Here is a 12,194-nt window from a genome sequence, read left to right as displayed (position 1 = left end):
GAATGCAACTTCACATTTGTATCTTGTTCTGTGCCAGACAAGCTGTCAGGTATTTTTTTCCTTATTAAGTTTTCTCACTGCTTCTGACTAAATTTCTGATTTGGTTTTGGTTTGGTGTGGTTTTTTTGCCTTTGATTCTGAAAGCACAGTTAATAGGCTAGTTTTCAAGTGGTTGCCCAGAAGTGTATCTTGCTAAATTCGGGATTCCTTCCTTATTTGTAGCTATAATTAGTTTCTTACTGCCTATTTAATTTTTTTTAACTTACTGGAAAAGCAGCTACTCATTGTGCATCCCAAAATCTCTAATTTTGCTCGTTTCTTCTGGTATTTGCAATTTATGCATAGTTTTGCACTTAAAATATTTGCTCAGTTGCTATTTAAGTTACACATCAAATTTGTCTATTTGAAGAGTATATATGAGCATGAAATTAGAGTAGTTGAGTTCTTCCTTCCCTACCATTTTAATGTGCATCTGAAATGGAAATTAGTGATGAAATTAGACCAGGAAAAATTACTTTACAAGAAGTACAAGAGAAAGGGTAGTTTGGGATGGTGATTAAAATCACGATGCTTCTTCCAGGGAGATACTTTACAATGTCTTCAGTCTTTAGCACTGTTTTTGCCAGGGAAGCTTGCACATCAGGCCATCATCATCATGGCCTCTGCTCTCTGCTGCTGCATCCCCACTTCTCCCTGGGGACCTGTGCTTTGTTTCAGCATCCTTTCAATACCCACCCAGCAACCCCCATGAATGAGGCTTCTAGCCATGTAGAATAAACAGGTGTCTTATTATAAGTAGGTCTTACTATGTCATGCTTATTGAAGGAGATGTAGCTACTATCCCACTATCAAAAGAGAGTATGCCACTATTTTCTGAGCTGTTTTTGTACCTGGAGATAGTTTGTACATGTGATATTTGTGAGTGGAATGAACAAAGTAATACGGTATGTTTGGTATTCGGTTCTAAAAGGATATGAAAGCACAGCTGAAACAGAGATACACCTCTAAAAGCTAGCCAACTCTGCTATCAGTCTCTTGTTTATGCAGTTGCGTGTGGAAAACTGCTTTAAGTTTAGGATGCAAAGAAAATACTTCATGTTGTGTGATTTTGTTGCTGAAGATTGCTGTATGGAATGTTTGGGTGTAATAAAACTCTGAAAAGATCAGTTGGAAAAAATAAATGACACTTGTACCAAAATTATTTAAAGGGCATATTCTTCCATTTCTCTTGGCAAGCTTATGTGTGGCCTCACCGTTCTTACAACTGTGAAGTCAAACTGTTAATGATCCTCTGAGGAATAAAAGGTGACAAAAATTACATACTAATAGATTCCCTGAAAATAGTCTTCAGTCTCATATTTGTTTTCTCTCATTTTTTTTCCCATTAAGCATGAGGCATGCTCTGGCAAAAATAGTTTCTGCCAAAATAGGCCAGAGAAGGACACTGATTAATCCAAGATAAATTAAGACATTTACTGCCAACCTTGCTCCAACTTTGGCATCTGAATCATGTAATTTTGTTGGTTTTCTACATCTTCTTTTTTGTTCTTTTAGATCATTTTATTGATTACTTTTTTTTTAATTACTCCACTGCACCAGCTATTGCAGGGGGAGTGATTGGATGGCACTTCTATTTTTGTAGTAGGTTTTTCATCAAGGCTTCTACTGCTTGACACAACAGAAGTGGAAATGACCACTTCCCTCCCATCACTTTGCTTCAAGGGCTCTTTTGGGTGAGGATAGTTGTGGTAAGAGTAAAGGAATTGATTCCACGGGGGTGGGGTTTTCTAGCTACTTCATTTAAAATCTGAGCTGAGATTGAAAGGTTTATGAGTGGTTTACATGAGGATTAAGAGAGGCCGAAGTTTTTCTTAAAAATAATTACCAAATTTGGGGTTGTTGGGTCCTCTCAGTAAGTTACTTATGAAATCAGATGTTTATGCAACACAGGCACTTCTTGTTTCTCATTCTTCAGCTTCTTTGATTTAAAAAGTTGCGGATGCTCACTTAATTATGAATGCCTCCAGAGCCAGATGATGATTAAAACTTGGCATACAGTACTTTTTAAAACATTAATCTTCACAAGATTCTCTGTAATTAGATAAGTATTCTCCTGACTTCACAGAGAGGAAAACTATAAGGGTCCAAACCTGCTTCTGTTTTGGAGTTGCTATCAACTCTTAAGGCTCTTAATAGCAGAAGATCAAGCCCTTAAGTGATTTGTCTAAAGACAAGTAAGATGGTGGGAGAATTTGATTGGATCTTGGGTGTTCTTGATTCACAGGCACCTGGCTGATAGCTCAAGATGTCTTGCTTGACATTTCAGCTTTTTTCATTTTAGTGTTTATCTTCAAAGGTCATCAACTTTATATATAAACTTTAAAAAGAAGTGTACAGTAAGTCAAGTTCTACACCTGTTATTGAGCCCTCTTGCTCATTGCTAGTGTTTTTATTTTGACTATGTCTCTATTGCTGATAGACACCCCCAAAAATAAAATGGGAGAAATTGTGGAAATAAAATGAAATCACTTGGTACTGTCAGAGGCATAGTAAAGGAACTGAGAAACAGCTCAGATATGATGATAAGAAAAGTTATAAGTAGAAAGGCCAAAACTCAGATGGTGAGACGACTGTGTTCTTGGGTGGTGGTTGTTTTGTCGGTGGTGCTAATATACTCTTGCTTAGGACTCCTGCAGTAGGTTCATACATGCTAGAGCAGGGCGAGGTGCATCTCCAGTTTGAGGGGCTGACCAAGCTGGTGGGGAGGCGCTTCATGCCATGGAAGCATGAGCTAGTGTGGTGTGTGTGATGGGCAATGGAGCCTGAAGTATCATGTTCAACCCCCACCCTCTCCACTCATACATGCAGGGTCAATGTGTCTCTGTCATGGATGAATTATTGCTCCATGTGGACATCTACTAATCAGGACAAATCAATGTGTAGGATTTGGGCTCCTGAGAATAGCCACAAAACAATTTAAGTTTCCCCTTTACTGCTTTCCACCATCTCCCTTATTAAAGATTCCTTGGTTACCTTTCTGTGGCTGATTAATATGTCAGGTGATTAATGACTTTCATCTGACACATCGATGGGATTAAACCATGGTGAAATACGTCCTTCCCCTCCTATTGTTGCATTCTGCTGCTTTTCACAAAGGAAGTACAAGAGGGGTTGTCTCACTAGAAGCTCTGCCTGTATTTCTGCCTGTTTCTAATTACCTTGCTTTTGGATACGTGTCTGTGGTGCTGAGTTGGGGTGGCAAAAATTGTTGTTTACGGAAAGATGATGAAAGTGCATCTAAAATATTCTGGGAATAATATGGGCAGCTTGATAAGAATTTATTGTTAGTCTTGTTAATCAACGATTGCCAGTTTAACGTGACCCAACTACGATTGTATCAAGTGCTACTGCAGTGCTTTTGCTCTGAAAAGCACCAGTTCAATAAATTTTTTTTAGAGGATGCCTGGCTTTAAGCAGATGATAATTTGCATTAGATTTAAGCACAGAAAAATTAGGCATGTTCCTTAATTACTTTCAACAGCTATGCCAACTCTACAAGAAAAAGTGTGACTGCAGAGTGTATGCCTAGATGTGCTAGCTTTAACCTACTAAATATGAGAACTTGTTGCCTTAATTTGGCAGAATGCTGCGCAGACAGATGCAGTTTCCCTGATGCTGTGTCTGAGTGCTGCTTGATCTGGCTGAAAACTGATTCTCCTTTTTCTCTTCCCCACTGCCCCCTCCCTCACTCCCTGTCTTGTAAGTGGATTAATTTTCAGCCCGAGCAGCTCCCTGGCTCAGCTCTCTGTGCAACCAGATGAATACTGTGCAGCTAGCACAAGCAGTTGGTGGAGATGAGAGGTCAGACCACCTCCCCTTTCAGCAGTGAGATGGACTGATGCAGGAATAAAGCAACCCTGGGACTGTAGCCCAACTAATGTGTGTAGCTAATTATAAAGATGTAGTAGTATTTGCATATACAAATCTGCAGAGGACTGTGCCTGTTTGGTTTGAACGTTCCTGCCCAAGCCTGTGCCATCAAAGCTTTACCTCTGCTGATACTTGTGCTAACTTCTTTCACAGGCCAAACAGTGCTACAGCAGTGTTCTTGCTGCATTGAAAGTACATGTGTATGAGGATTGTTTATTTGCCATGCTAAAGCACAGAATTTTGGTTAAGGTGGGAATAATCATATTAAGGTTCGGTACAGACAATGTAGCTGTATAACATGGTTACTGTGAGTAACGAGTGGCAAGAAACAGCAAGTACTGTGCTGATCAAAAAGTTACCAGCCTGGATTTGCTGGTACGATTATGGGCAATTTTTATTGCAATGAGTTTTATTTAAAATTTAAATAGAGTTGACATCATGTTCTTTTGACCTAATTCTCAGGCTTTTGTATTATTACTAAAATGATCTGGGATATTATAATGCAGTACACTGCAGAATGGCACACTTAGGAAAGATTGATACAGCACTGGTGTTTGAATAGGAAATGGAGCGTGGCAAATTCTGAGATAATGCTCTGATCTTCAAATGTGAAGGGTTGTATGCATAGCTCCTGGAAAGCCACAGCTGCAGTTTGAAACTAACCCTGCTGAAAAGTGACACTATGAAAAACCACGATACCTCTTACTGTTTGTTGTTGCATGAGTATATGGGGTGATGTTTTCTTTTCTTTAAGTAGTACTGCTAGTTTGCATATCACTAGATGCCCAGTTTGCATTAACACAAGTTGACTTTATTCTAACTGGCAGGAGAAAGTCATCAAGCCCTTGTGGAATATTCCAAACTTTCACCGCCAAATTTAATTTACTGCATTCTTCCTTCTAGACAACTACATTCTTCCTTCTAGACAGCTTGTTCCCATGACAACCCAATGTCAGATGATGCATGTACAGACCCTGAGTTTCCCATAACTTTGTCCTTGGGATGACACCAGTGTCATTTTTCTCATGATCTTTAAAAACACGGGAGAAAAATAGTTCCTTTTTTTTTTTTAAGAAGTGCGAATTGTCATTTGGAAAGCATCCTGCCTTACTATAAGTTTCCCTTATCTAGAAATATTAAGAGCAATCAAAAATACATTATTTTGTTTTGAATGTTATGAAATAAAGGTTGTGGTTTTTAAGAGTGCAGCTTCTGTTTAGGCACACAGTAAGAGTCAGGCTTCACTACAGAGTCAACTTGTTGCGTTTAACCCAAGTACCATCCAGATGCACCAACCTGACTGATTGTTATTGTGCTTACAGCCCACCTTAAGGGTATAGGCATTATCCAAGTGTTGCATATACTTGTATAAATAGTCCATCCACTTGCAGTGAGGACAAAGGCATTGGAAAGAAGTGTAGAGCATTTTATCTTACTGTGTCTGTGGCTATGATTCCAGAAGTCCTAATGCCTTGCATTGAAAAATGAAGCTCCAGGGTAGATGTGTGTCTCAGACAACTCTTAATACCCAAGCCAACCTTACCTGCAGTGCACAAATCCAGATGTTAGAAAGCAAAGGTGTATCTCCAGTACAGAATTAGCTTGTGTTTATTCTGGGATCAGTTCCCCCACATACCCCAACCTCCCTCAAAAACGTCTAACCTCGGCTATAGTAATCTAACAACAGGTTATCAAGGTTTCATTTCAGCCCGAGTTGGCAGTCCATAGGCCTTGCTCTTAAAAGGCAGGCCAACCAGGCTGATAATAATTCACTGCCATGCCCTAACTACCCTAAGTAATACTCGGTTGTCTATTTTTTTGCACACTTCAAAACACCTATAATGGCACTTTAATCCTGTATTTGTCTGCTCTGTTTTGCTTTGCTACAGTATTTTAACAGTAATGCCATAAGGAGTATGCCAGCACACAAGTTTGCTGAAAGCAGATGTCAGCCTTCTAGTACAGTTGTGCTGGCTGACCTGTAATTTGGCGAAAATGTATCTAAAGAAACCGTTTAAAGTTTAGCAGACAGAAAAGAAGAGGAAATGTCAAGCAGACAAGAAGAAATGAATTTGGTCTGCTGAAAGGTTTTGCTGCCAAATATTTTGGTATGATCTATGTTAGCAATAAGTAACTCCATTTGGAAATTATTTTACACACAGAATTGTTGTTGTATTACTATTACAAACAGCAGCTCTATGCTGGGGCGCGCAAATCCCGCACGCATTCGTGGATCAGCCAAGTAAAAACATGGTATTTCCCACAGGAAATCTATCTCAGCATGCAGACTAGTAAAGCACTATTGAGGATGCAGCTGCATATGTAGGGCTTTGTACAGATGACCCTCCCTCTGTGTTGGAATAGCTCGAGCTGTAATTTTTTAGTAAAGGCACATCCTTAATGCTTAGGCATCAAGTAATTTCTTCTGAAATGTTAGACTTCTCCCAGTTAGAACTATCTTGAAAATCTGCTGCTGTCTTTACACACCTAAATGGTTGCTGGATTTTTCTGATAGTTTGGCTTGTTTAACTTCTTTAACAGCTCACGGCTGCTTCTGCCCAGTTATTTTCCATTAGGCTTAAAGTCTCTCTCTGCATGCAGAACACAGAGAAAACTTGACAGCTGTGTTTCATTCTCTTTCACATCTCAGTGTTTCACCAGGCACAGGTTTAGTGAAATCTTTGTCATGTGATCTGAAGATTTTATTGCTTCAATTTTTTTGCTACCAGGTTGCATTGTAAATGCAAAGCTGGCTTGTTCAGAGTGCAGGCAAAAATGGTGCTACATTGTTGTCTGGTTGGGGTTTTTCGTGTGTGTGATTGCTTTGGGGTTTTTTCCCCTTCTAATTATGTAAACCAAAATGGATCAAGGATAAAGGTTGCAGGACTGTAATACTTTTACAGCTGTATTAAATATCATCTTAGGAGACAAATTTGTGTGATGAATTTGTAGAAAAGAAAGCAAACATAAATTACTTTAAGCCAGCCGTGCTGCAGGAGGAGGATGGTGGAATGTTGCCACTAGTATTTTTAATATCATCATTCACCCTTTTTAAATTTTCGGGCTGTCATTTCTGCAAGGAAATGTTCAGTGCTTTTTCTGACCAGTTTGCTTTTGCTCCTGAGGATAGATGAAGATATTTTATTCAGGCATCAAATGAATTACTTCTATGCAGAAGACAGTTGATCGAAGTGTGGTTATATTTCTTTCAATTTTACGTCTTTACCATCTGAGCAAGCACTGCAGTTGCATGCTACCTGTCTGATTTATTGTTGTCTTGTAGGAGACCAGTAACTAGCCTTTCCTCTAACCTGAGGGATTTGGGCAGTTTCAACTAGGTAGTGAGCCTGTGAGAGATTGATTTGCCTGCACTTGGTGTTGCAGAACTTGACAATGGTTTGATTCTGGCTTTGCTAATATAGAAATCTTTGCCACTGCTCTCAGCGTCCAAGAATTTTCCTATTTCCACATGGTTGTTTCCTGTCTTGGGTGAGGTAGGCTGTTTTATGAAGATTTCTTCTGGTTTATCATTTCTAGTAGTCAAGAGAATTATTAAAAAAAAAAAAACTTGGATGCACACCGAATGCTTATCTTGCTGGTTATGGTACAGCATTTCTGAATACCTGGTGGAATCCTGCTTCTGTGGAGGTACAGCTTGCATATGCAGGTGAATCTGTAGTAGCCACTTTATCATTCCCTTTCTAGTTACTGTACTGTACTCCCCTGTTTATCATTTATAACATAGGTATATATGGTATCTCTCTGTAAGCCTGGATTTACTGGGATTCAGTAGTTGGAATGGAGTAACTGTGATACAGCAGAGAATTTGGCATCATTTGAATGCCATGTTATTGTGTTGGCACCACGTATAAATGATTTCCCCCTTTTTGTTTTGCTGTTAATGATCAACTTCAGCTGTTGCGCTGTGAGTGTTGGAGCATGCTGTGCATCAGAATGCTCAGAGGCCTCACTGCATCCTCAGCTTTGTGTGCACAATTATCTGTATGTGCCATAGATGGAAATTGAACATCTAATTACTTTATAAGATTTGTGAACAGAGATTTAGAGCCTGCTTAGCCTCTGCTTGAAAGTACTTTATATGTGATTTCAAGTCTGCTTTTGCTCTCCTCCTCAGGTCCTTTCACAGATGTTGTCACTACAAACCTGAAACTCGGCAATCCTACAGACAGAAATGTGTGCTTCAAAGTTAAGACCACAGCACCACGTAGATACTGTGTAAGGCCTAACAGTGGAATTATTGATGCAGGAACATCAATTAATGTTTCTGGTGAGTCATTCAAGCGGGTTTTTGGTGATTGAAAATAGCTTCTTCTAATCAACTATTTTTTGGAATGCTTTGCAATCTGAAAGTATTTTGTTGAATGTTTGTAAAAGCAAGAGGTTGTGATTTCATGGAGAAGCAGCCATTTCATATATCTTTACTTCCGTTTTTCCTGGTCTAGCAGTAATAGATTTGTTTTTACATCTTGTTTGGGGAGGGGCAGGGGAGAAATACATAAATTATTTATATAGTTCAATAACAGTCTTAGCCAACCTATCTAAATCAGCCCTGCCCTCCCTGTGGGATTATTTTTGTACGGTTAGTTTTTCGCCAGCTTAACTTCCTGAACCAGCTCACCGCAGGGTCAAACAAATGCTTGGACAGGCACATCAAGGTAGGGATAAAACTAGGTAGACTGCAGCCACACTGTTTAGACTGATGTGGGATGTTGCCAAACTGCCTAATACAACCAATAATGAAAACATTTACTTTCAAACCATGCTTGTTTTGTGTTCCTTGAAGATGCAATATGCTTTGGTGTTAGAAATGTCAAGTGACTAAATCTTTGCTGTTCCATAGGAAAAGTTAGTGATTTTCTCTAATGAGTCAGTAGCTCTTTACTTGCCTAAGTTTGGTAATGGAAAAGCAAAGAAGTGGCTTACTTTGAAAGCATAGAGTTGAGTATTTCCCATAAACAGAATGTCTGTATATTATTTACTTGCTGATGATACATGCTTGAAAGCAATGTATTTTCTCAATGACTTCTCCAATCCATGTTTTTAATAAAGAATTCTATCAAAGCATGTAGTAGTGGCATACTGCATGAATAAAGTCTGACTTTTTAGTTAAGAAAATTATTTATATAAACATTCAGATTTGTTTTACTATTTTTAATAAATTTTAGTATTGGCATGGTAAGAAAAATTACTTACTGATAGGTTATACAATTTGCTGTTAGTCTCTTACCAAACTTTTCTAGTCTGGAATAAAAAATTTTGGGAGCTAAAACTACTGTTTTTTACTTGAAAAAAATCAAAATGTAAAAATGAAGACTTGAGTTTTCTACTTAATAAAATGTAAAATATTTAAACACCTCACCCTTGGAGAGCTTCCTTCAGCAAAACAAAAATTGATCACAAAAATACTTTGCACTGTTACATTAAGAAACTCTAATCCTGTAAGTCTTCTTGTGCGTGCCTACATTTGCACACCCATTGATCTGTTGTCTTTGGGATTTCTATTGTGTCAAATTGAGCGTGCATATGATTGCAGAATTGTGCCTCGCTTGCAGTTAATCTCTGGGGAATGTCACAGTGAGGACATAACCGGTGCAACGTGGTAGCTACAGGTCGGGCAGGCAAAGCACTTCTGCTTCAGGAGAAGGCTAGAATGTATCCCGTAAGCTCTGAAACTACTAATATGTAAATGAAAAAGCTCTCTAGAGAGAAATTGAGATTTTTAAAACTCGGGACAATTCCCAAGTAAAATGTCTGTCATCTACACTAGCTGCAGGCAAGCATATTAAATGCTTAGAAATCAATGAAGTGATAATGAAAATTAGCATGGTTTCTAGCTACAAATTATCTTCATGCTATAAAGATGTGGATTCTTTTCATCTTTTAGATGAAATTCCAAAATTGAAAGCCCGCTTCCTTTGCTGGCACATACCATGCTTTTTTAAATGTCATCTTGATCTCAACATTTGAGTGTTTTCTTAAACTTCTGCTTATGATGACCCTTCGCTGTACCTTGAGCAGAATATAGTATAGGCTAGTGTTGTATGAACCATCTTACATTATGCTACCAGCATGCCTACATCTTACTTGCTTTTCCAGCCCGACTATTCTAAGCGACATGCCAGATAGAATATGGATCTAGTCCAAAACTTGACTTAAAGTATCCCATTATGAGGGATTGCTGTGCTAACCCTAAGCTATGCTTTGCTCTTGCTTACATAGCTTTGAAAAATTTCCCTTTTCTGATAACTTTACTTATAGTGATTTATGATTCAGTTAGTTTTGCAAATGGCTATGGTATATTTAATCACAAGCTCACATTTGTGTTCTACATATTTTCATGCTGATAATAACTTAGTAATAATAAATAACAATCCTAAATTGCTGGTCCTTACATTAATACTATATTTTAAAATGCAAGTAGTACACATTCATTGTTCTTTAGGTAATATATGAAGGTAAATTTATAAGTAGATGTGTTACAGAATTCTGGGGTTATAAATGTTAATTCCTTATTTCCTAAAACATTCTAAACCGAAGCTGTCTTTATCGTGTGCTGTGGTTGAATTTCTCTTTAATAGAGCTGTATGTATTGCACTCCTGGTAGCTCCTTTAAACCATGCATGGGACCTAATTTTGGGCTTGAAGATGGCAGTCTTTGGTTCTGATTAGCAGAAGGGATCTTTTGGATAGGGGGGATCAAAGAGGGAACTTCCATTAATGTACAGAACAGAATTGTCTTCAGATTCACAGAATGGGGGGAGATGTGTTTAACCTTCGCTTTGGAGTAATGTTGCTGAAGAACAGAGGGCTGATTTTGGAGTTAATGAAGTGAAAAATAAATAGAAACTGTTTCTTTGCCTCCGAATTGGTTATTTTTCAGTCATGTAATTAAAGTCTTGCACAGGGCATAAAAATAGGACTTGAATTCCTCCAAACCTAGTGAAAATACTACTGATGAGAAATTATTAGAATGTAGTTAATTCAGTGATAACTTCTGGACATTTAAACTAATTGGGCTGTATTTACTATATGCAATCTGTCCTCTTGAGAATTGCTGACTGGCTTTAACACAGCTGCTTGGTAGCACTGCATTGGTACTGCTCCTTTTGTCTCCAAAAATCTCTCAAAAAAATCAGTGCCTAAGTATAGTGGCATGAAGCTCTGGAACAATTTATAAGTTTCTTCAGAATTTTACTGACTGAAGCTGAGTTTGGGGCAGGCTTATCATCCCTGGGCTGTAGAAACCAGAGACCTTTCTTAAACTCCTGTGAAATTGTCTGTAATATTTCGATGTTAAGTGTATGAGAAGATGTTCTGCCCTAAGATAGAGGCAGCAATCAGAACATTATTCCACTTTATTTCATACTAGTATGATGGGTCATTTAAAATGTATAAAACGCTAGAAAAGTAAAGCTTGCTTTTTTCTAGTGGAGTGTCAAATGCTGACTTCTTATGCCATACCACAGCTTTTCTTAAATATCTGCATTTAAGGCCCTGTCAGCATGCGCTGCTTGCTGTGATGTCAGGTTTGTAGCCCGTGTTTTCACCTGTTATATAATGGCATGTAATTTTAACAGCTGAGTTTATGTAACTGTCGGGAAGTGTATGTGTGCGCTGTCATCTGATTTCATTGCATTTGGTCTTAAATACTTTGAAAAGAAGGGTATTTGCACACATTCCATTTTTGTTAAACATGTCTTATTCCAACAAAGATATCTGATTTTGTGCCTTCCGAGAGGTTGAAATCTAAATAAAAGGCATGAATGGATTACAAAGGAAAAGTGAAAAAATATAAGCAGATGCTGATGAGTCTGCAGATAGGTGTATAATGGGGGGAGAGAGGAAGTACAGATGGTACCATCTGTGCACAGTGTCCCGCTGAAGAGAGCAGTCTGAACATGCTTCCTAAAAATGTGGAGAAGCTGACGTTATCCTTAGGTTGCTGGTGAATATCCTTGGGGGGGATTTTTAGTCTTATGTCAACTTGCCTGACTTTGAAAAGGCAGTTTGCATTGCCTTCAGGAGGGGGCTTCTGCAGCTGCTGTTCTCTTCGGTTGCAGTGGGTCTGCCCCTTTCGCTAAGACACCGATTGTGTCCCGTCCACTGCTGCAGCCCCTGACTCTCCTGAGGCAGCCTCGCTGCTGCATGCTGTTCCTCCAGGCATCCCAGGACTGCGTAGCGACTGCCAAGTTTTGGTTTGGTTTTGTCTGCTTGCTTTAGAAGAATCTATCTTGAGCTTCACA

General features: G+C 38.7%; 1 protein-coding gene across 2 annotated transcripts in view; it reads left to right on the top strand.

Moving 5' to 3' along the window:
- Window positions 1-12,194, top strand: part of VAPB (VAMP associated protein B and C) — a 34,427-nt gene that overhangs the window by 8,245 nt on the left and 13,988 nt on the right. For both annotated transcript variants that reach the window (XM_076352358.1, XM_076352357.1), the window contains exon 2: window positions 8,066-8,218. In XM_076352358.1, the coding sequence (XP_076208473.1) occupies window positions 8,066-8,218 (153 nt within the window). The remainder of the gene's footprint in view (window positions 1-8,065; window positions 8,219-12,194) is intronic.

Source organism: Aptenodytes patagonicus, chromosome 14 (assembly GCF_965638725.1).
Source record: "Aptenodytes patagonicus chromosome 14, bAptPat1.pri.cur, whole genome shotgun sequence".
Taxonomy (NCBI): domain Eukaryota; kingdom Metazoa; phylum Chordata; class Aves; order Sphenisciformes; family Spheniscidae; genus Aptenodytes; species Aptenodytes patagonicus.
Note: the sequence above shows the minus strand (reverse complement) of the source record. Positions and strands in the feature narration are given on the sequence as shown.